Source organism: Colletotrichum godetiae, assembly GCF_030913485.1.
Source record: "Colletotrichum godetiae strain CBS 193.32 chromosome Unknown BDP55scaffold_44, whole genome shotgun sequence".
In the NCBI taxonomy this organism is placed as follows: domain Eukaryota; kingdom Fungi; phylum Ascomycota; class Sordariomycetes; order Glomerellales; family Glomerellaceae; genus Colletotrichum; species Colletotrichum godetiae.
This window is the reverse complement of record NW_026851292.1, coordinates 190,659-212,784: the sequence shown is the minus strand read 5'-3', so window position 1 is coordinate 212,784 and position 22,126 is coordinate 190,659. Positions and strand designations below refer to the sequence as shown.

The 22,126-nt window shown below is 54.0% G+C and overlaps 5 protein-coding genes and 1 non-coding gene across 6 annotated transcripts; 2 read left to right on the top strand and 4 right to left on the bottom strand.

Moving 5' to 3' along the window:
* Positions 1-3,696: 3,696 nt before the first annotated feature.
* Positions 3,697-4,616, bottom strand: BDP55DRAFT_286745 (uncharacterized protein). Its single transcript, XM_060566520.1, has 2 exons — positions 4,062-4,616; positions 3,697-3,946 (listed from the first exon to the last, which is right to left on the bottom strand). The coding sequence occupies exon 1, from the start codon at positions 4,470-4,472 to the stop codon at positions 4,062-4,064; it is 411 nt and encodes a 136-aa protein (XP_060425732.1). The 5' UTR covers positions 4,473-4,616; the 3' UTR covers positions 3,697-3,946.
* A 2,745-nt stretch (positions 4,617-7,361) lies between these two features.
* Positions 7,362-13,649, top strand: BDP55DRAFT_732028 (SH3 domain-containing protein; the record flags this gene model as incomplete). Its single annotated transcript, XM_060579892.1, has 2 exons — positions 7,362-12,930; positions 12,994-13,649. The coding sequence occupies 2 exons, from the start codon at positions 7,362-7,364 to the stop codon at positions 13,647-13,649; spliced, it is 6,225 nt and encodes a 2,074-aa protein (XP_060425731.1).
* Positions 13,650-13,893: 244 nt separating this feature from the next.
* On the bottom strand, positions 13,894-16,187 carry BDP55DRAFT_286570 (family 71 glycosyl hydrolase). The gene is made up of 4 exons (XM_060566519.1): positions 15,647-16,187; positions 15,321-15,554; positions 14,839-15,246; positions 13,894-14,777 (listed from the first exon to the last, which is right to left on the bottom strand). Exons 1-4 carry the CDS (start codon positions 15,797-15,799, stop codon positions 14,160-14,162), a joined length of 1,413 nt encoding a protein of 470 aa, XP_060425730.1. The 5' UTR covers positions 15,800-16,187; the 3' UTR covers positions 13,894-14,159.
* Positions 16,188-16,641: 454 nt separating this feature from the next.
* BDP55DRAFT_t266 lies at positions 16,642-16,746 on the bottom strand. Its single transcript has one exon. It is a non-coding gene; the product is annotated as a tRNA-Met (tRNA).
* A 497-nt stretch (positions 16,747-17,243) lies between these two features.
* BDP55DRAFT_675251 (fungal-specific transcription factor domain-containing protein) lies at positions 17,244-20,216 on the top strand. Its single transcript, XM_060575731.1, has 7 exons — positions 17,244-17,567; positions 17,625-17,673; positions 17,734-18,467; positions 18,539-18,592; positions 18,660-18,784; positions 18,836-19,034; positions 19,104-20,216. Exons 1-7 carry the CDS (start codon positions 17,466-17,468, stop codon positions 20,064-20,066), a joined length of 2,226 nt encoding a protein of 741 aa, XP_060425729.1. The 5' UTR covers positions 17,244-17,465; the 3' UTR covers positions 20,067-20,216.
* On the bottom strand, positions 20,217-21,841 carry BDP55DRAFT_675248 (uncharacterized protein). The gene has a single exon (XM_060575730.1). The coding sequence runs from the start codon at positions 21,825-21,827 to the stop codon at positions 20,298-20,300; it is 1,530 nt and encodes a 509-aa protein (XP_060425728.1). The 5' UTR covers positions 21,828-21,841; the 3' UTR covers positions 20,217-20,297.
* Between the last annotated feature and the right edge of the window lie 285 nt (positions 21,842-22,126).

Sequence of the window (22,126 nt, the reverse complement as noted above, 5' to 3'; positions counted from 1 at the left end):
TGTCAAGCAACGTCCAACCGCGAAACAAAGTCTCTTTCTTCCTGCGCTTCAATTGTTCCTTCATGCTTCGAAGCCTAGGTCCGTTCCCTTCTCCCTTGTTTCCTCCTCCGTGCACTCCAGCTTCTGTCTCTGGGTTCGCTGCGGCTTCGTGCCGTTGCTTCGCCCTCAACTTCCGTCAGGGGGAACAAGTGCTCCGACGTCCGCTTAGGAAACGCGGCTCTGTTATCAATCAGGCGCGCGTCCGCTAGAGGGAAGGTGGGCGTCGGGGAGGGATCGAAGATGACGGAGGCATGCGACGAGGCACACGACACCGTAAGCTGACAGCCGACCAATCAGACAGGGTACCGGGCAACATAGTGGAGCAGCCTGCATCCGCGACATCCGACAGAACCGTCTTGTCCTCATGGAGTTCTGGAGACCGGGTTCGTTCACAGCCCCACCGCCTGCAAGCATCTTGCTCACTCGTCTACAGGTAAGGGCGGGAAAAGAAAGACAAAAACCCAGCGCAAAAGTCGCAAAATTTGTCGACTAGAGATCCCTTGTCATGGAAATTGGCTCTTTCCTACTTGCCGCCGCTGGAATTCCGCTCCGCTCCCATGGCTGATGAACCCCCCTCCCCCTTCAGGGCCTTGTTGGGTTTTCCTATTCTTGGGAGGCACTCATTACCGGTCTCGTTTGACAAACACGCGACCTCCACTATGACTGAATTTGCAGGTTGCGTATGTCTTTTCGTCCGTCTCCGCACCTTAGATAAGGAATACGTTGCCATCCACCACCGTCGGTCGAGCTTAGCTGGGTGGCAGGCAGATCACAGATGTACGAACTCAGCTGTACACAAAGGCGGTGGATGGGTAAGACTGAAAACTGTTGGCCGAATCTCAGTCGTCTTTCCCCCACGCTTCCCACACTCACAACGGGGTGTCGGCGTCCAAGAGATGCCGCCGCCATACTCAGTGTGCCCTAGATCAAAGATGGAAATTCTCGACAAACCGACTTTAATTTCAATGGTCGGTGGCATGCTTCTGCAGGCGGGTGGCTTCATTGATGATGGGAGGGGCCGGCGCACCCGCCCTTCAACGCGAGCTCGACAAAATGTCTTGGCGTACATCATCAAAATCTGCCCTCGCCGACCCCGTCGTCGGGCCATCCTTCTCTCGGCGATTTCCTGACGAGACTGACAAGGGAAAGGGAAAAAAAAACTTTGTCATGGTTGATAAGGTCGTAGTGCCTCGCTGGCTTTGTCGCCTAGCAAAGCTTCTTTGAACTAAGGCAGATATCTCCAGCCGGGGGTTTTCAATGACATCTGAGCAGTCGACGCCAATAATAGTGTTTAGCCTCACAGAGCGAAACGTTATTCGACTTACCCTAAGCCTCAGTGCAAACATCAGCCAAGGTCGTTCGGCGACCTCACCCAGTCCGGGTTAGGCACGTCAACGATGCCTTGTCATTTCCGCGTTTATGCGATGAACCCGGCCATCCCGCGTATTTCTTCTATCCCGTACGGATACTCGTTCAGCCCTGCAGATCGCCTCCGGATGCTACCGAAGGCCATAGTTCGCAACATCCACTGGGCGGCTACGGAAGGACCAGCGTCTCAGCTTTGCGTTTGACGGTTGAGCTGTTGGACCGTCGGTGAAATACCCAATCCCGGCCGGCTCTTGCGGGCACTTCCCATCTAGCTATTCCTTTTCAGGAATTCTAGGAGATTGGGAAGCTCGCCCGCTCCGTTCCGCCCGCTCCGGATTATTCAACCCTCAACACACGTTGGCCCGGCGTCGGCAACTAAAACCTCCGTCCCTCGGCGCCGAGTTGCATCAAAATATTTCCATGCCGACTCCGCCCGGCCGAGGACTCAGGACATGTATCATCTGAGGAGAGCGGCAGGTCGACATCCGGGACGACTTCTCTGGCGCTCCACTGGTGAACTTGCGCTGAAGCAACAAGGAGGGACTGCACATGCTGCAGTTGATCCAGCGCCGCGTCATACCAGTGAACAATACTGCTAGCGGGAACAATCGAAACGATTGAAATCCTGGTGTTTGATTTGTGCCGCTAAGTAACAACAGCGAGGCAGGTCGAGCATGCAGTGACAGGTGTAAGTACGAAGTTCTCATAACCCATGGCATGATAGCCAATTGGTACTTCATCATCGCTCTTAAGAAGTTGGCGAATCTCGTAAGGACAAACGGCTTGCAGGCGATTATCCATATCTAGGCTGCCTCTTCTTATCCCTGTACCGAGGACTTTGCTCCAAAGGAATCTTGATGTTTTCACTTTGCTGATCTAGCAGTCCCTCACATGCCGTGGGTATCGAAAGAGGCGCATGCGACGTAATCGATGCGGACTCCTTGTACCACGGGAGAAGACCCTACTCCTCGCACGATGGCCTATCATAGTTGGCCAGGGGAATCTCCATCGTCGACTCGTCGGTCGACATACCAGACTTTCAGACCGTTGCGAGCTCCACGACTCCATAGTGCATGTTTGGTGCTCAAGAAGACAACACTCCACTGGCGAGTATGGGCACTGCAGCCTAGAGTGAAAAAGCTTTTTGTCCCAGCGGCAGTGGCAGCGGCCTTAGGCTGGCCGAACCAGACATAATCGTCAGCACCGTCAAAACCTCCCGAGGGTAAATGTGAAGGTCGTGACGGAGCCCGTGTAGATCTCAGCACGTTCAGAGGTAAAGGAAACGCAGTCTGGAAGTCTCTCATTAACAACTGCTCACCGGAAGTAATCCTTGTAGCTGCAGTCTGACGTTGTAGTTGGTATGTACGTTGACAAGACCATCTCAAGACCATCGCATGGACTCTGGAAAAGATGATCGGTGCCAACTCAGGTTGTTCCGGGCTTGTCGATATAGACCTTGAATTGGTCAGCACCGCAGCGGCACCGCGGCGGTGCAGACTGTCCGGATAATGTCTGGCTTGATATGCACAACCGGATCTCTGCCCTTGGCAAGCCGTTTAGAAATACACATCTCAGCCCAGGATGATCGACCCAGGCTGCGAGACAGCTCCGAAGTTGTTGCACCGGCGAGAACTTAGAACGGTCTCTAGTTTGATCATTTTGGAGTCAGAGTGGTACTCAGTTTAAACAAGTATTTTGCTCGCCAACCCTTTGCCCTTTCAACTCAATGTCGTAGTCAATGACTTCACAATGCGCAAGGGGACAAGCCCATCAGCTGCAAGAAAGTGGATGAGAAGAGTTGAGCATACCAGTTGGCAGTGGATGACTAAATGCGCGATCAAGACACTATATGGCTTGCGACAGCACTGCAAGGAAACCTCTTGAGACATTTGAAAACCGATGCTTGGAGGCAGCTTTGCCATGCCGTTCCTGGGCGAGTTCGAACCGATGGAGCGTTCGATAGTGCAGCACCCCCGTGTCGATCCGCTGAGGAAGATTGCCTCGGAACCATCATGTCAAGACTCAAGTTCCCGGTATAGTCAGCGCCACGTGTTCGGCTCGAGCCGCTCTCGGCTCGACTCCAGAGGCATCAACTGATGTCGACCGCGCTTGGGTTCGCCAGGTGATCGGAAATGCCGTCCCATGATCTTATGCTGATAGAAAACGGCCCATCCTGATAACGATGAAGTTTATTGGTTTAGCCTCCCTGTGGACAATGCCTGCATGTCTTAGTTGGGAGAGCAGTGTCCGAGAGCCGCCACAGATGATGGATAGCATCGTCGAGAACGGAGTAGAGTGTCTGGTCTTGGTCCCGATCGGTGATGGTAGAGTGGGTCCGGCATATGTCTCATTTCGGCGCTCCGGGCGGGAGGTCTGAACGCTCCAGCTTTTCAGCCACATCCGGGGCTATCGGCGGCAGACGCCGTGGCTATTGTCCGTCTCATCAATAGCGTGACAGTATCGTATGTCACCGGGATACCTGCACTTTGAACGCATCTGGATCTTGTCAGGACGTTGATATGAAGTCTAGTATCGATTACTACGGAACGTGTGGACTTGGTAAGCATATCCGTCGAATAAGGAGTTGACACAAATTCGAAGACGATGCGGCACCATCGAGCAGCAAAGTGTCCGGAGAGAGAGAAAGACGGCACCTATATTTCGGGCATCAGTAATGCTGAAGAACAAGACTGGGAATATACTCTTTCCTCATAGCAAAAGAGATGATTGAGTCTCGACACGGCACAAACAGATTGTACTCCGTGCGCCTCTGGAGTGCAATCAATCGCAACTTGTGTGCTTTGTGTATTCAAGAGGCCCGAGCGTGACACGATGGTCAGTCGTTGGGTAGGATTTGTGGATGGAACTCTCGAAGATGTCGGTGTCTCAAGATGAGTGGTCAATGGAGACGCAAACACTTTGCGCTGGCGCGTGCGAAATGACACTTGGGGGCCAAGGCGTGGGGGCATGAGAACGACGGGGTGATGGCAGCCCAGTTTGATGAAGACAAAGAGGCTGAAGTTGAAGTTTGTCGAATGAAGAGGGAAATCCCATTCGCGATGCATGAGGCACTTGATTAATTACATAAGGAACCTTGAGAGATGCGTGGTGTTCATCTGATGACAAAGTGAGGCGCGGGTGTGGCCAGGGCACCTGCAGTTCGCAGACGGCATGAAATGCAGGAACCAACCTGTGGCCGGAGGCAGGAGGGCCGACAAGGTCGAAGCCAGAATTCCCAAGATGAAAGAGCTGCTGTGGGAGAAGTCGGTCGCGGGAAGGAGGGGCCCCGGGGACTTCAGATGCGGTACGTATCGTCAGAAGAAGCTGAGGCCCAGACTTTTTCAGGTTTAGTGCTGCCACCAGTCGACGCCCGGATCAGCAAATGGCACAGACGCGACCAACCACAAGCTTTTTTGATAATTGAGCGGATCCACCTGTTTGATAGTTTTGAGAAAGCAGAGAGATACTTCCGTGACCTTTGTACCTTTCTGCGCCACTAACCTCGGGTCGTGTACTGGCATCTTCCCAAACGGGGCAAGAGACAATGAAAGGCATTGCATTGCAAGCCACGACCGAATCGACGGGCGGCCACAAGTCCACAACAAACGCTCGGCCGGTGCCTGGAAAACCCGCCAGCTACTGCAAGTGTGAAAGAAATGGAAAAGAAGAAGAGAAAGAGAGGCAACGGCCTTGTTTTCTCGGCGTTGATTAGCGGCTAAGCGTGATGAGATGAAGCAGTAGCTGCTGCCCAGGACAACGGACGGGCGTTGTGGGCTGCAGCAGTCACATGTTACGGTGCCTACATAGACTTGCTTGCTTACCACTGCTACTTTAATCATGACTACTCGATAGTCAGGTAAGATACCTTAGGAAGAGTGGCATAAGGTAATGAGGCTTTGCAAATTGTCTCTGTCCACCATCATGGGTATGTCTCTCGGTATTTGTCTGTGCTCATGTTGTTGTTTTCTTTTCGACGCAGCTGAGGTTTAGATAGGGTCCAGGGTCCAAGACATGGAGGCTTGCGGCAATGTGGCAAAAAGGTTGAGCGGATTGAGTTAACTGTCGATGGAAGTTTCTCAGGCGTTCGGGTGTCGCTTTCTGCTCGAACCGGTTTGAGACGGGATGGGACATACCCTGCTCTGTGATGGAATGCTTTGCATAGAAGTTAAATGACAATTGCATCCAAAAAGAGATTCAATCGAGTCGCTGAGCCTCCGCTTGACTCGATGGGAACCCCAGTCGCAGCGATCGCAATCCTCTTCTTCCGGTCTGGTCTTTGTCTAATGATTTTTGGTCTTGGCTCTATCGAAGGCAAACACGCGACGGGACTTGCTCTTGCGGACAGCGGGCAGCAGCGGGTTGGCTCCGACGGGGTCGCATGGGGACCTCATGTCATTGAATGAAATGAAACATGTTTTGTACCTCTAGCTTGGGTCGCGACAATGAGGACATCCCAAGTCAGGTACCCTATCGAAATTTCCGTGCTTGTCTTAATTCTAGATTGATATGTATTTCTATCCGTTGTTGACTCGGACCAATGTCATGATGTATGTGCTTGATTCTATCTGATCAGGTAGGTATCTTGGAGTTTACGGGTGCATATGTGCAGCCTCGGATTATTTCATTGCATTCCTTCCTAATTCCACGGCCGTTCCTGCCCTCCGTTCCAGGTCCCCTCTGATTGATGAATAATCCGTGCGCACCCTGACAGACCCACCACACCTCGTGCTCTTCAACTCTATTTGCCCAATTAGATCGCAGGCCAGCCTCAGCCCAGCCCAAGTCAATTCTCCCCAATCCTCTCCACCAGCCACTCACAGCGAGGCTCAGGCACATCGGTACGGAGGTACACACAACAGATGGGAGTCGTGCCTTCCCTTTCCTGGCTGCCCCTGCTGTGTGCTTCAGGGGCTCTTGCTTTCTGTTGGTCTGGGCTTACTGATATTGTATGTACCTTACTGCTCAATGCACCATTGCTGCGCGTCCCAATGCTCGATGCTCATTGCTCGTAGTCACTCCATGCCAGAAATTCTTCACATCTAAACGTAGCCCAGCATAGTGTAGTGAAGGACCGTTTGGTGTCTCTCATGACTTTTTTTTTTCACCTCCCTCCCCCTTCCCTCTGTCTGTCAATTCCTCCCTTGATTAATTCATCTGTCTGTCTCCCCAAAGCAGCAATAGTCAGCCGTTGAACCCGCCATCCGCCGTCCTAACGTCCTGATCTGATACATGACCATCACAGAGGGAATAACCAGGAACACGGCCTGGGTCCCCCGAACCACGATACGACCCTTGGACGACTCTGTCGCTTTCTTTTCGCCTTTTGCCTGCAATCATATTCATTGTTGATACCCCGTCCCTATCCCCAGTCCAACCACCTAACCACCTACCCACCGACCCCCCTCCTCCTCGACCGACCCTCTTCTTCTCCCCTAGGCCGGCCCATTTCCCTGCGAGAAAAAAATACGGATACCCATTTGCCCCATTCGCCTTCACACGAACTCCGAAGTCGAGATCGCAGCCACATACTGTCGTCGCCGGTACTGCGAGCAACACATCGTCGCTCGTCTCGTCCCAGTTCAACCAACGCCAGACCCCGAGCCCAACGATCGATCTGCGCCCTCTATCTCACCTCTGCCACGTTGCTTGCCCCCACGCAACCACCTTCTTCGGATTGCTCAACTAGAAACACGCGAACCCGGCCCGTGTCAATTGTTCCTGATGAAGCGATAGCCGATCGTCTCCACGAGGCCACCTCAACACCACGAGCAGCCCTGCCAGGGTCCCACAGGTTCGCGATCGATCACCGTCCCCCCGTGCCCTTGGCCGTGCGATCTTGAATCCTTTGCTAAGGTACATCTGACACAGGTTCATCGGTTTACGTATCTATCGTCCTCTCCCTTTCCACATACCGACCACATCTTTGCGCGCGTCGTCGACGAACCGAGCCTTCAATGCCCTGGCAGCCTCTTCCTCGCATTGCCTTCGCCGTTGCGACATATCCTTTCGCCGCCTCGGGCCCGGCCGATCTCCCCCTCGAACTCGGCGATGAGCTATACATCATTGAAGAAACCCCAGATGGTAGCTGGTTGCGTGGCTACTTGGTAGCCCCACCCAGTCTGCTGGCCGGACTGACATCCGTCAAGGGCCAAACACTTGAAGCCCGCGTTTTCAGTGGCATCTTTCCCCGAAGTTGCGTCGAGGTCCGCGAGGTTTTGGGCGAATCTGACGACACGGAGGAGCTGGACGATGCCACGAGCGACGATGCTGCTGCCGCTGGTGATATTCAACTCGGTAGCGACTCGGGCAAGAGCGGATTGACGCCGACTGCTACCGAGAAACCCAAATTGAAAGACGGTCACAAATCACTAGGAAGCTCACGAGGATCCAAGGGCTCCAGAATCGAGATCAAGGGTCGCAAACCGCTCGGCGAACTCCCCAATGGTACTCAGGGTCGACTTTCCATCCCCGTAAAGCGAGATCCTGACGCACCACGGCCGGCCGCACCCGTGCCGATGCTCAAGATTGGCGATGAAACCCCAACATCGGCGGCCGAACCGCTCATTGACGAAATCGCCAGCTGTCTTCGCGAGTGGCATTCGACCAACCTCCACGGTCTACTTTTATCCCGCCAGTACCCTCGTCTGGAGAAGCTATCACAATTGATCCAGACACTCAACCTCAGCCGACAACAGTTCCTCCACAACGTCCTCACACGACACGAATATGACAAGTTGCGCGAAAAAACAGTATGGGACCTAGTGCGTGTCAATAAGCTGTGTGGAGGGGAGGTTATCGTCCGAGACCCCGCAGACCGTGGACGGGTATTGACGGGCGATGACTCGGTAGTAGATATCACCAAGTTACAGTCCGTCATGAGCGTTCTGGATGAGCCACCAGTGCCCACTGTAGAGCCAACGGCTCTGCACCACCTGCTCGTTGACGTGAAGGGATTCGCCGGTGCATCGGCAGAGGAGACATCCCTGGTAGTCTATCTTGTAGCAAAGCCAGTGGGAGGACAGGCCGCCACCCTCACTGAATGCTTCATCATCGATATACCACCCGGCGGAACGATAGGAAGTCTGGCGAAATCGGGCCAAACTCGAACCATATTCGCCGATCTTTCAGCACAAGACATTGGCGACGTTGCATCAGCAGAAACCGAGCTATACCTAGTCGTCAAGGTGCGCTCGAGTCAACAAGTTATTCCCAGCGGGAAGCCGGATTCTCGTTCTGGCGCCAAGTCACAGGGTGGAGGATATTCCAAAGATCCCACAAAACCACCCTCTGCGAGTGGCAATAAGCCTTCTAGGAGAAGTCTAATGTGGGGGTCCAAGAGTGGCCGCTCAGCCTTTTCGAGAGGAAATGCCACACCGAAGCTTGATTCCCTAACAGAGCAGCCCGAGGGTCGCCCGCCGACCCAGGACGAGAGCCAAGACAGCGCCGCACCTCCCAGCACTGCCGGCTCTAGACCGCGCGGCTCGTTCGATGGCGGCTCAGGCTTCCACATGGCGGAACGGACGGTGGGAATTGGTGTTCTCAAACTCAATGCAGTCATGAAGCAGGATGAAGATGTGGAGCAGGTCGTGAGCATTTGGTCGCCATCACCAACACTCCCAACAGAGAAGCAGGGTCTCCACGAGGAATGGGATACCCTTATTCGAGACCTCATGGATAGCAAGAGTGGACATTACGAAAAGTCGCGCCGAACCGAACGAGTACAGGTGCACCTCAAATCCTTCAATCACCCGGATGTGGATGCGCTAGTCAAACTGACGCCAACCATGTTGGCTGGCATTCGCAAAACAAACAAGATGGGTTTCTCTGGCGCGCCTACAAAGGCTAGATCGGATATTTACCTTACTCTCGATACTGCTGCGCTCTCTAAGCAAAATCTGTTGTCACGATATGCAGGCAACCCCACCACCCTCTCCGGGAGTATACACGGAAATAATCTACAGGTTACACTGGAGGTACGAAGAACAGGCGGGGAGAAGATCCCGAACTGCATCTATTCTTCGTCCAACACGGAGGGAATTACCACGTGGAAATCTGTGGCTATCGAGAGGGGGGAGCACTGGAGCCAAACTGTCCGACTCGCCGTTCCACCGGAAGATGTCTTCACTTCGCACATCGTCATGTTCCTATCCGACATGCCGAATGGTCCGTTCGCGGTTGCCCACATGCCACTGTGGAACCAAGAGGCTTTTGTCCGAGACGGAGCACATGCCCTGCTGTTATACAAGACGGATGAGTTTACCTCAACGGCCCAAGCTGGCCCGACTGGCAAGGGGGGCTATCTGTCGTTGCAGTGGAGTGCCAGAGGAAACGACGAACACTCTTCCGAGGTGACCGGTCCTCTTGCGACCCTTCGTGTCGACACATACCTATGCAGTACACGATTCTCCCAGGATCGCATCGTTCTAGGCTTGCTCAAGTGGAAAGAGGGCCCCAAGGAGGACATTCCGATGCTACTGAAGCATCTGATTTTCGTTCCCGAAATTGAGGTTGTCAAGCTCCTTAGCGACGTGCTTGATGCCCTCTTCGGAGTCCTGGTGGAGCACTCGGGCAACGACGAATACGAAGACCTTGTATTTACTGCACTGGTTAGAGTCCTGGGCATTGTGCACGACAGACGTTTCAACCTCGGCCCTCTCGTTGACCACTATGCAGAGAACCGCTTCAACTACCCGTTTGCCACGGCCTGTCTCGTGAGATCGTTCACTCGCCTGCTGGAGAAGCCCACCGAGGCTCAAACTTCGAGGAAGCTCCGCTCCACCTTCAAGGTCGTCCGACATATCCTCAAGTTCATCACCCATGCTCGAGGCCAGCAAAAGGCCAAGGAAGCCGGAATAGGTATCACGACTTCGCACTCCGCCCCTGGCTTTACAAGAGAATTAAGAAATATCTTCAAGGCTCTTGATTCCATGATGCGCAGCAACGCTCCTGTCCTTGTCGGTAGTCAGACGTTGGCTGTTCAACACTTTCACACCTGGTTGCCAGAGCTGAAAGGACTCCTGACAACCGAGGAGATTTTGCATATTGCTATCGATTTCCTCGACTCATGTTCGCTTGTTAAGGGCAAGCTGGTTCTGTACAAGCTGGTGCTCATCATCAACTACTCAAAGCTAGAGATCTTTTCACACCCGGAACAAAAGTCAGCTCTCACGGCCAATACCGTCCGGTGGATCGCACCGCACTGGGGTCATAATGAGGTCGTCACTGATTCCTGGAAGGAACAAGTCCGTCTCTGCTGCTCAATCCTCGCCGGTCAGATCGACAACCTTGGCGCCGAGATTCCCGACTATCTGCCAAAGATCATTGATTCATACCTGTCTATCGTGGCCATTCCGAGCAAGCCTCGCAGCCGCCTTTCACTTCTCTTTCCAACTTCATACCCCTTTCCATCCAAGCCTATCGCGGAGGAGTCTACCTTTGACGAAGCCTTGGTTGAGCTTTCTGCAATTTTGTCGGCAGTTTCGAATTCCCCTAGCGGCATGCAGCTGGAGCTCACTGAAGGTGACTTGACTGCCCTCCTCGAAAATACCCTTCGAGTACATATGAGCATCTTGATGGGCGAGGCGTTCCCGCACGAATGGTTGAGCGTCTACATCTTTCACCACAAATCCACGATGCGAACCTTGCAGTACTTGTCCAGCATACTGCTTGAGTCCTTCCTCCCCCACCCCGACGATGCCGAGAACTTTAACACGGAACTTTGGAAGATGTTCTTCACGACAATGCTCAAGCTTGTTGGCAGCCCATCTCTGGCTCTGGAGACCTTCCCTGAGCAGAAGCGGAGAGCTGTCTGGAAGATCGCTGGCGACGTGAGAGAACACGGCGCTGAACTACTCAGGCGAACTTGGGAGGCTATCGGTTGGGAGACGAGTAGTGACGAGCGTGCACGATATGGCTTGTCCAAAATGGGCGGTTATCAGGTTCAATACGTCCCCACTCTTGTCGGTCCTATTGTCGAGCTTTGTCTTAGTGTCCATGAAGGCTTGCGACGTATGGCTGTGGAGGTATTGCAGACGATGATTGTCAGCGAATGGACACTGAGCGAGGATTTGTCCGTCATCCAGACCGAGATGATTGACTGCCTTGACCACTACTTCAAAACGAAGCCCCTGACCGAGAGCATCCTGCAGAAGTTGTTCGTTAACGAGGTCCTGGAGAGATTTGCGCCGTTGTCGACCGTTCCCGACGAGCCTCTTTATGCTGGTATTCGCGACCTCATGGCAACTGTAGACGAGTTCCTCGATCTTCTTGTTGCCGTGCACAGCAGCGATAACACGAGCGAAGCATCCCACCTCATCAACAGATTACGCCTGATGGAATTCCTCCGCGACATGCAGAAGGAGGAAATATTCATCAGATACGTACATCAGTTGGCCATCCTTCAGGGCGAGGCGAGGAACCACTGCGAAGCTGGTTTGGCCCTACGTTTGCACGCCGACCTTTACGACTGGGACCCTACAAAGCAGGTCTCTCCTTTGGATGACCCGGAGTTCCCTATACAAACTTCATTCGAGCGCAAGGAACGGATCTACTTCGACATGATCAAGCACTTCGAGGAGGGCGAGGCCTGGACTAGCGCCCTGGCTGCATACCAGGAACTCAGGCTTCAGTACGAGAGCAACGTCTTTGACTTTGCCAAACTGGCCAGGACCGAGCGAGCGATTGCCACAATCTACGAGACTATTTCGAAGAGCGACAAGCTGGTGCCCAAGTATTTCAAGGTCGTCTATAAAGGACTTGGCTTCCCCTCCAGCCTCCGAGACAAGGAATTTGTGTACGAAGGCTCCCCGACAGAGCGTGCCTCTGCCTTTACGGATCGTATGCAAGAGCAGTACCCATCCGCTCAGATTGTCACTGGTGGCGATGTCGACGATGTCGAAGGCCAGTTCCTAGTCGTTTCCGCCATCACGCCGCACCGCGATCTGTCACATCAAGTATTTCAGCGCGCTCGGGTCGCCCAAGTGATCCGCGATTATCTCGTTTCCGCCCATCCTCAGAGCTTCTCAGTGTCGTCTAAGCGTAGCACGTCTGGCCATGTTCAGGATCACTTCGCGGAGAAAATGGTTTTCACCACTGCTGACCCATTCCCGACAATTCTTCGCCGCAGCGAGATCGTGCACACCGAAGAGATGAAGCTCAGTGCCCGCCAAACCGGCTTAGAGCGCATTGTGAGGAAGACGCAAGAAATGACAGCGATTGAGAAGCGGATCACTGAGGGCGACGAAGAAAACGCCCAGCTGCTCGTGGACGCAGTAAGTGTGTCGGTCAACCCAGATTCCGAAAATAGTGTGGCTTGCTATCGCCAACTACTGCCGTCCCGCGCGGAACCCGAGGATGACGAGACCGATATGCTGGAAGAAGATGTTGAACCTGAGCTTGAACCTCAAGACAACGCGATCAAGATGGCACTCGTGGACCATGCGATTATGATCAAGCGGTGCCTGGCAACTTTCTCCAGAAGTACGAATGAGATCCTCAACGAAAGGCACGAGGAACTTCAGCGATGTAAGTGTTCCATGGTCATGCTCATGATGACCTGTGTGGCCGCCGCAAGCTAACATGCCCTAGACTTTGAAAGCACCTTTGCACCCGAGATTGCCCTTTTCGCTCCTCAGCAGCCATCCCGGGAGTCTGCCAATGCTTCGCCGACTTATCGACGGTCGTCGCCATCTACTGAACACGTATCACCTCAACCACAGAGCATTCTCGGTGCTATGACGAACGGAGGGGCTGTCGAAGAAGTGTCGACGGTTCAGCCAGTTGCCATCCGCCAAGGGCGTGGGACGCGTCTGAGCTTCTTGGGAGGCCGTAAGAAGGAATCTCCAGTCCTGCAGCAGACCAACAGCGACCCTCAAACGACCCCGGAAGCAGAGGATACTATTAGCCATCGCAGCCGGAGCTTTAGCAAGACGCAGGACAATGTGACCATTACAAGCAATGCAAATCGTCGCAGCAGCTTCTTCCGAGCTCCGTCCAGCGATGTACCGCGGATCCTGGGCAGTAACGATGCCACCAGCGAATGGATAACGGACTCGGGCGGACGGCGCAGTTCAGACGCTGGGACAAACTTGACAGAGAAGGAGCGGGAGTATAAGGACGAACGGCCTGTAGACGGTCTTGGCATCGTCAAACGGGGAAGCGTCAGAAAGAGGCTTAGCATGCTGAAACTTGGCAAGAAGTCTACTAAGGGTAACGGTACCATGGTCAGCGTGCACGAGGAGTAGGACTTCACGGCAGCGGCCGAGCAACTTGGTTACATGAACAAGACGACGGGCGAATGGCAATACCCGGTTTCATGATGGCACAAGTGTAGGGGAGCATCTGCTTGGCTCCCAAACAGGACAAAGGCTCTCACGAGGTGCCTCGATGTGATTGCATTAGAGATTCCCATACTTTTTCACTGGCTTTTTTTGCGATTTGTACAGACGGGGGATGGTTGGCGGGATGGTGTTCTGGATATGTATCTGTAGGATCCCCCCTCATCTGCACGGCGACACAGCGCAGCAGATGCAGCTCTTCTTTTTTCAGGGTCTGTTTGTGAATAATACCTGGTCGCACACCACGTGTGTGTGGAAACCTAAAAGACTCTGAACCACGAATATGTGTTTTACTGTGCCTGTCATCGCAACTCTCTCTCCACCTCAGCGTTTCCCTTGCATCTACACTCGTCACGTCGGATGGGCCCCGAAGTCAACAACTGGATGGACTACACGGTTTCTCCATTGGTTGCTAGCCTACCCCAGATGCGCAACGGCATATGTTTCCACATGAGAGTTGGCAGCGCCAACCCACGCGTTCCAATTATTCATTCCTCCATGATGGCATTCGGTCGTAATAGGCCGCCCCTGCACCTGCGCAGCAACATCTCCACCGCGGTGCACAGTCACGACAACCTCACCAGTCCGACCATTAAACGGCGCACTCCCATGATACACACCGACACCCCCCCGAGGAACCCCATCATCATCCCACCCGGCCTCCTCCGCAACCCCGCCCACGCTGACCGTGACCTGCGCGGGACCCGTCAGCAGCGCCGAGAAGACAATCTTGTCCTCCATGATCTCGGACGGGTGGAAGAGCTCCTGGCCGTGGGAGCTCGTGTTGCCCGTGGTGCCGCCGGCGTCGCCTGCGTGGCCCGGGTGGAGGCGGTACCAGGTGACGAGTCCCTCGCGGCGGACGGTGGCCGTGCCGTATTTGTAAAGGTCGATGAGGAAGGGGAGGAGGAGGCGCCAACCGTCGTGGGGCATGTCGAGGACGTAGTTGAAGGGGGCCTGGCCGTATTCGAAGGCGCCGAACTGTTTTGGGTGGAGGGGGCCAATGTAGTGCGATTCGCCAAAGTCGTTCCAGGTGAGCTATGTTTGTGGTTAGAAATCGATGGATGATTTTTCATCACGAGCAGGTGGGATAACGTACAATCTGCACATATTCAGGCCTCATGGCCAGAATCTCATTCCACCGGTCATTCCACAAATCATCCCCCTTCCACGCCCAGTTCTTGTTCCAGGTGGGCAGGTTAGTGTAGAACCAGGGGGATACGGCGACCATGTAGGGCCGGTGGGGGCCGAGGGCGTGCCGGTACGATGCGTCGAGCCCCTCGTCCATCTTGCGCGCGTTGCCGTGGGGCCAGGCAGCCCAGCTGAAGAGGCCGTCGGTGACGCCCGTCTTGAGGGCGTTGTCGGCGCCGATGGAAGAAAAGGAGGGGATGAAGAAGCAGTTCGTCGCGGCCTTGATCTCATGCCAGTCGGCTGCGTTACCGACGCCTTCGAACGTTGAGACGATGGGTTGATGGCCTCGTCTGAAGTAGGCTGGTGAGGGGCCGAACTGTTCAAGAGTGTTAGCATGGTGAACTTCATGAAAGCTGTGATGTTGGGAGATGAGAGAGAGAAAAGACTCACTCTGCTGACGATTTCGATTACGCGCTCCTTGGGCCATGCTCCTGCGCCTTCATAATCAAAGGATAAGAGCAGCTTAAAGCCCGTCTGCTCCGCCGCGGCAAAGATGTCGGGGAGCTTGACGATGGCTTCCTCGTGGATGCCAAAGTTGAGGACAAAGGCGTCAATGTGCGCTTGCTGGGCTAGGCCGATGTCGACTTTGTATTCGTCGACGGTGTATTCACACGTATTGCTCAGCTGGGGGGTAATCGTGCGTCAGTGACTGGAATTGGCATCTTTCATTTGCGGTGGGAGGCCTCTCCCGCGTCCCCGTGGGGATGGTGACGAACCATGAAGTGAGCAAATACCGCTCGCTCGAACCCCTGATGCGGTGGTTGAGGGGGGTAATGCTGCTGTTGCTGCTGTTGGGGTTCATCGTCGCCGGTGATGGAGGCGATCTCGGCCTCGATCTTTTGCTTTGCTTCCCTGAAGAATTTCCTCATGATTTGTGTGTTTTGCGGTTTTGGTGTTTTGAGTGAGTTGAGTCCTCCCCCCTCCCCCCCGTCAAAACTCACTCACTTTCAGTAGTTGACGCGTGCGCCCGCTGCATCTACGGATACGCCGTACAAGAAGCTCCAGTTAAATGACACGTGTGGGATGGCGAAAGCTCTCAAGACTTGGCGATCGATCAAACCATTTGTAGCCCCATCGCTGCGTAACCGAGGGCTTAGCAGCATTCCGAGTTATCCGGACGATTGATCTTGGGTGCATTTGGATGATATCGGTGGTTTCTTTCGAAGTTGGACGATGGTGTTGTGCAACCAGAACATGTCGCTGCGTTGTAGGATTTGGGTCTGTTACAGTGCATTGCGTGCAATATGTGGTGCTGTTTAGCGGGTTGGAGGTTCTGAGTCGTGGTTTGGACTGGTAAGACGGCGGCTCAGTCCGTTGAAGTCGGGGTTGGGGGGTGGTTGCTATTTTTATCGCTGGTCGACTCGGCCCAAGGAACATGGCTCCGCGCAAATGGTGGTGAGTGGAAAGAAAGCAAGAGCCAGTCGGAACCCAATTCGCTGTTTAACGCTCAAGAGACTAGACAGAAAAGCAAAAGATGAGGAGGGATCGATGCTCCCTGGACTAGTGATATTGACTCTGGGATATCATCTCTAAATCAGTTCAGTATCCATCCATGTAGTTGATTGAGGTCAAAAGCTCTCCTTATTCTCTATCTCACACACAATTTTACACGGTAAGCGAGTCAACAACCAACGACCGAATAATGTCAACAGAGAGTTGAGCTTGGCGGAAGATCATGATAGCAAGCTGTAGTAGCAAAAGAAAAAGAAACTGTCCCTAGCAAGGCTCGAACTTGCGACCTTTGGATATCTCTAGATGATCTAGAGTCATATGTATGGATATGAGACCAACGCTCTACCGACTGAGCCATAGAGACTGTGGAAGTTGAAGAGACAGAAGCGCAAGTTGACTAAGACCCACTGGGTTCTGTGGAGTCGAGCTGGTCCCTTGATGGACGTTGACAGATGGGTGAGTGAAAGGACCATTTCACCCAGTCCCGCTTTGCGATTAAAGCAAGGGAGTTTCTTCACTTACGAGTACTCAATCACAGGATAGACATTGATAAAGCCAACTGATTGTCAATACAGAGTAACAAGTTGCTAAGGTGTACAGACATTGACATGCGTCCCGGCCTGGCCTCCGATGCCGGAAACCAACCGTTCCCGGCCGAAACTTGACGTCTCTGTGCACTAACAGATGTACTTACAACGCAAAACTAATGCAATCCAGGCACCGCCAGGGGGAACAGGAACTTTCCGAACGATACGTGCTAACTTGTTCCCACAGTCTCCGCACGAGATAACGGTAGCGCGGCCCTCCGGCAATCCGCAAAGTCCCTTGCAACCCCCCCCCCCCCCCCCCCCGTGCATTACTGTCCGAACCAACAACTCTGCCGGACTACCGACACATACGGCAAACGTACCCCAGACTTTCCCGGACGACAGGTCTCCATGCTCGTTTACATGCTTTCAAAGGATTGCGATATCTGACTCTCAAGGCCCCCACTGCGCAGATCGGCGGTTCCGCGCCGTTGGGCAATTCCCCTTGTTTCCATCTTGTCAAGAACGCACTGATCTCTTCTCCCATCCCCTCACAATGAGTGTTCAAAGAACCGGCAACACCCATCAGGCTAAACGCCCGCGACTCGGCGAGCGTACCATGTTGGCCTGCATCGGCTGTAAGCAGAAGAAGCTCAAGGTAACATTCAAATCTTCTCAATGTGTATAGAGAAACCAGACTGACTCATATTAATAGTGCGACGGACAAAGTCCCAAGTGCCAGAACTGCGTGAGGACTGGACGAGGTAAGGTCCAACAGTGATATGAGACGGCATGGTGAACTTTAGCTGATGTGGGGAAACCAGACTGCCTCGTGGAAGACCCCGGCACCGGCTTGCACCGCCCGCGCGACTATATGAAGTCGCTGGAGGCACGCGTTGCCTATCTGGAAGGTCTCTTACAGCAGGCCCGTCCTGAGGTCGCTCTCGATCACTTCGGTGTCAACAACGAGGGTGGTGGCCGTGGTCGCGAAGCAGACCAGCACGCCGCCGCCGCCGCCTCTTCGCACAACGGCGGCCCTACGCAGGCAATGTCCATCATGCACATGCCGTCTGCTCTCACCCCGAACCTCCAGGCGCACCACTCCTCATTCGAAGATGTGGACTTCTCTCGGCCGCTGCGTGCGCCTTCGGTAGATGCCGAAGATCATCATGTCGATACCTTGTCGTCAGAGGTTGCGCTGCTCTGTCTCAGTGCGGCTGGCCGAGAGCCGCATTACTTCGGTCCTTCGTCTGCTGTCTCCTTCTCGCGCATCGTCAGCGCTACCATGGGCCTTGCCAGCACTGGCGGGAGCTCACAACATAGCCATGCAGGGCCGGGGAAAGATATCAGCCCCGAGGTTGTTCGAGAGGTCCCGTTGAGATTACCGTCGCCGACTCTGAGGGCAAACTTGTCGGAGGCGTACTTTAACAACATACACCCTCAGTACCCATTTCTTCACAAGCCGACGTTCCAGATTTGGGAAGAGACCTGCCTGAAAGCAAGTCTCGACGGAGATTTGAGTCGCGTCAACGGGTCGACACTCTTCTTCGTCCTAATGGTAAGCTAAGACACTGGAAACTTCAGGACATGCCTGTCCGTTGTCCGACAGTGCTCTAACAAGACTTATAGGTCTACTCAATAGGGTCTTTAGTTCTTGGTCAAAGTCATTATGATGCTGCTGAGGTATGATTTACCCTTTCGTGGAATTGGTGTAGTAAGTCGCGAACAGTGTTAACGTAGGAGACGGCAGGCTTATTACTCTATGGCCTTGGATCACATCTCAGCAGTTCTGGATCTCGATAGCCTCGAGTCTATTCAAGCAATATTAGCTTGTGCCGTGTATTCAATCAGATCTCCTGTTGGCGTAAGCCTGTGGTAAGTCACTGGTCTACTCGATTTTCTGGGGCTAGTCTGACTATCCCTTAGGAAAGTCTCTGGCATGGCTATACGTCATTGCATTGAGCTCGGCTACCACCGGAGTGCCGAAAGATACCACAAGAATACAGATGCACTGACAAAAGAGATGTCCAAGAGATGTTTCTGGGTTGCGTATGACATTGACAGGGTAGTTGCCTTTACACTGGGTCGCCCAGTTGGTATTCCAGATGACTCGATTGACGTCGAGGTAAGATTTCCACACTGCCAAACACCGCAGCAGCGGGTTCTCTCTATGATATTCTAACAAAGAGAGCAGTTGCCACTTGATATCGATGATGAAAACGTGACTTCGGGAGGACTTTTGGCAGCCTCACGCACATCCAGCACAGATCCACCGACACTCATGACCGGCTTCATCCACGCCATCAAACTAAGACGTTTATGGACAAAGATCAGCGACAACCTCTATCCACCCACAACTCGACGGTGCGGCTGTGGACACACAGCGACCATCGAGAGTCTACGGCAAGAACTAGAAGAATGGCGCGCAAAGACCCCCGATCAGCTGAATTATTCGAGAGCGCACCCACTATCCGTCTTCACCTCCCGCTCCTGGTTCCAGCTCGCCTACGACCACTCGATCCTACTGCTCTACCGCCACTATATGATGGGCGGATCAACCGCAAACCACCCAACGCCAGACGGCGGCGGCGCCGCCGGCAGCGCCAGCCACGGAGGAAACCTCAACGATAACGAAGCCACAGAGCGGGTGCTAGAAGAGTGCGCGCTGCGCGCGCGAGAGATGTGCATGCTTTACCGCCGCGTCTACCAGTCCTCCTCGGTCCAGTTCACATGGGGCAGCCTGCACATCCTCTTCCTCGGCGGGCTGACGTACCTCTACTGCCTGTGGCGCTCCAAGCGCGTCCGGGACTCGACGAGGCAGGCCGACGTCGTCACGACATGCATGGCGTGCACCACTGTCCTCATCATCATTGCCGAGCGGTGGAACCTGGCGACGTCGTACCGGGATATCTTTGAGGCGCTGTCGCAGCGGACGATTAGCATGGTGTGCAATGACGGGCAGAAGCCGGCGCCTAGTCATAATGCTTCGTTGCCGGCCATTGGGCCGGGCCCGGGGGCGGATATGCATGCTGCTTTTGGTGGTGGTGGTGCGGCGCCGTCGATGCAGGATTGGATTATGGGGTTGGATGACTTGTCGATTCCGCAAGAGTCTGAGTGGCTGGTGCAAGAGTTGCTTCAAGGTGTTCGGGATTATTAGCTATTACGGCTGATACGTTGGAACAGATACCATGATTTATGATGAATGAGGTTGTGATAATAATTAGGGGGCTATAAAACGCCGGCTAGACAAAATGAAGTTATTCAACTTCCAACAAATACTACGAGTCTCCAAAATACCAAGTGAAGTGCAACACAGCCGTTCTGGCAAACAAAAACATATAACTGGAATCACTTATCCGCTCAGCATCCCTTCAGACCTTAATGATTGTCAAAGTCGTGGAACCACATCTAAGCTCAAACCAAGTTCCCTAGCGCAGGTCTGCAAACTCTCCATCTGAGCCTGCGCATATAAATCGTTTGCATCAAGAATGTCTCTCGCCAAAGCCTTCTCGTACCCCTTCACATCAGGTCGTATCGACTCCTCGTGGCCTATCGTAGACTCGCTTGAGCTGGCCCCGGACTGGATGTTTGACTGAAAGATCCCGGCTGCCGAAAATGGTAAAAAGTCTTCATACGTGAAAGGCACCGCCTCAAGCACGCCCTCGGAAACCAATCGATCCAAGAGAGATGCCGGATCCGCTGTGTCGAGACTTGCTAAGCTTTGCAGCTTCTCTTTGGCGTTTTCTGTGCACCGATATTCCGAGTACACGAGGCCTTGTCGCCGCAGCTCGTCCCAGTCATCGGGAAACTTCTCAAAGACCTTGGAAAAAGTCTCGTCCACAGCTTTCGAATCAGAAGACGCCCCTGTTTCTTGTGCCGTGGCCATGGCCTCTTCCAGAAGCTTGTCATACAGCTTTCTACCTGCAGGCGTAACGGCAGCTCCCCTCTCCTCAATTTCACCAAATCTTGCCTTGTGGAAGCCATCGACGAATTCATCTCTCCCCGATACAGAGAATCGAATACCTTCCTGGAGCGCAAGGAAACTTGTCTGGCGCAGTAGGATCGGACACTTGCGCACCGGCGGGCCCTCGATCCGGCTCTTAACCGCCATGCCTGCGGCGAGCATAGCCTCCTGTGCGGCATTGATATCCAGAGCCCTCGGCGTGAGGTGATTAATATGCGACGAGCGGAAGCACGCAATATCCGCCAAGATGGGATGCTCGCTCCGCAAGAGAGCGTATTCTTCATGTGTAGCCGCCGCCAGGGGCTGCCAGCTGAATGTACGAATCGCCTCAACCACAAACCGCTCCCCTTGCTCCGTCGTCAGCCGACCATCCTGAACCTCCTCGGCCGTGCCCAAAAGCTCCAAAAGGGCATCGCTAAAGATGTTACGTCTCGCCAATAGCTCCAGGGCGACCGCCCGCGCCCTCCCGGATTTGAGCAGCTCGGGCCGGAGCAGCGTGGTGAAGACGCGAAAGGGGTTCCGTTCCAGAGACTGCGTCGAGGTCGGGCGGAAGCAGGTCGCGTGCATGGGCAGACCGGCGACGGAGAGATCGTAGTAGCCGACTGGGTGCATGCCGAGGAGGGCGAAGATGCGGCGGACGGTGTGGAGTTCTTGCGGGGTGCCGAGGCGGATTGCGCCGTGCCGCTCGAGGGTTAGGCGCTCGATGCTGGCTTCCATTGTTGCGGAACCCGAGACGTGGCCATCCGGCCCGTGGCGCTTTTTGGTTTGGGATTCTTTGTTGATGGTTTGGACGATTTGGATGAGGTCGCCGTAGAGGGGCACTTCGGCCTTGTACATGGCGGACATGGCGAGGGCAAAGGTTGTGCGGAGGGTGTCGGCGTGGACGTAGTTGGCGTCGGGTGCCGGATGGCCCGGGGGACCTGACCGGTGCGTGGATAGAAGGCTGGTCGACATGATTGTGTTTGGTGATGAGTTGCTTGTTGTTCAAAGCTATAGAGACGCTGATCTCTTCAAGAGGATAGCTAAGGAGTTGTAGGTCAAGATAAGAGTGATGCGATAAGATTGAGGTTCGGGTAGGAGTATCAGTAAGACCAAGCTCTAGAGCTAGTCCATAATAGAGAGTTCAAGCTCAGAGGGAAACTCGTAGATATCATGTATTATTAAACACAAAGGCAGACTAGGGTCAAACAAGTAAGTGAGTTTGGGTCACACGATGTCTTCGGAAGGAAACACTATCATAGAGCCAGGTCTCC

Excerpts from the sequence above, each read along its gene's own strand:
- BDP55DRAFT_286745 (XM_060566520.1), bottom strand. The coding sequence starts at position 4,472 with ATGCATCGCGAATGGGATTTCCCTCTTCATTCGACAAACTTCAACTTC.
- BDP55DRAFT_286570 (XM_060566519.1), bottom strand. The coding sequence starts at position 15,799 with ATGAGGAAATTCTTCAGGGAAGCAAAGCAAAAGATCGAGGCCGAGATC. Across the intron at positions 15,555-15,646 it reads CGGTATTTGCTCACTTCATG|CTGAGCAATACGTGTGAATA; the intron begins GTTCGTCACCAT and ends ATTACCCCCCAG. Across the intron at positions 15,247-15,320 it reads TAATCGAAATCGTCAGCAGA|TTCGGCCCCTCACCAGCCTA; the intron begins GTGAGTCTTTTC and ends ACTCTTGAACAG.
- BDP55DRAFT_675251 (XM_060575731.1), top strand. The coding sequence starts at position 17,466 with ATGAGTGTTCAAAGAACCGGCAACACCCATCAGGCTAAACGCCCGCGA. Across the intron at positions 17,674-17,733 it reads CTGCGTGAGGACTGGACGAG|ACTGCCTCGTGGAAGACCCC; the intron begins GTAAGGTCCAAC and ends TGGGGAAACCAG. Across the intron at positions 18,785-18,835 it reads CCTGTTGGCGTAAGCCTGTG|GAAAGTCTCTGGCATGGCTA; the intron begins GTAAGTCACTGG and ends ACTATCCCTTAG.
- BDP55DRAFT_675248 (XM_060575730.1), bottom strand. The coding sequence starts at position 21,827 with ATGTCGACCAGCCTTCTATCCACGCACCGGTCAGGTCCCCCGGGCCAT.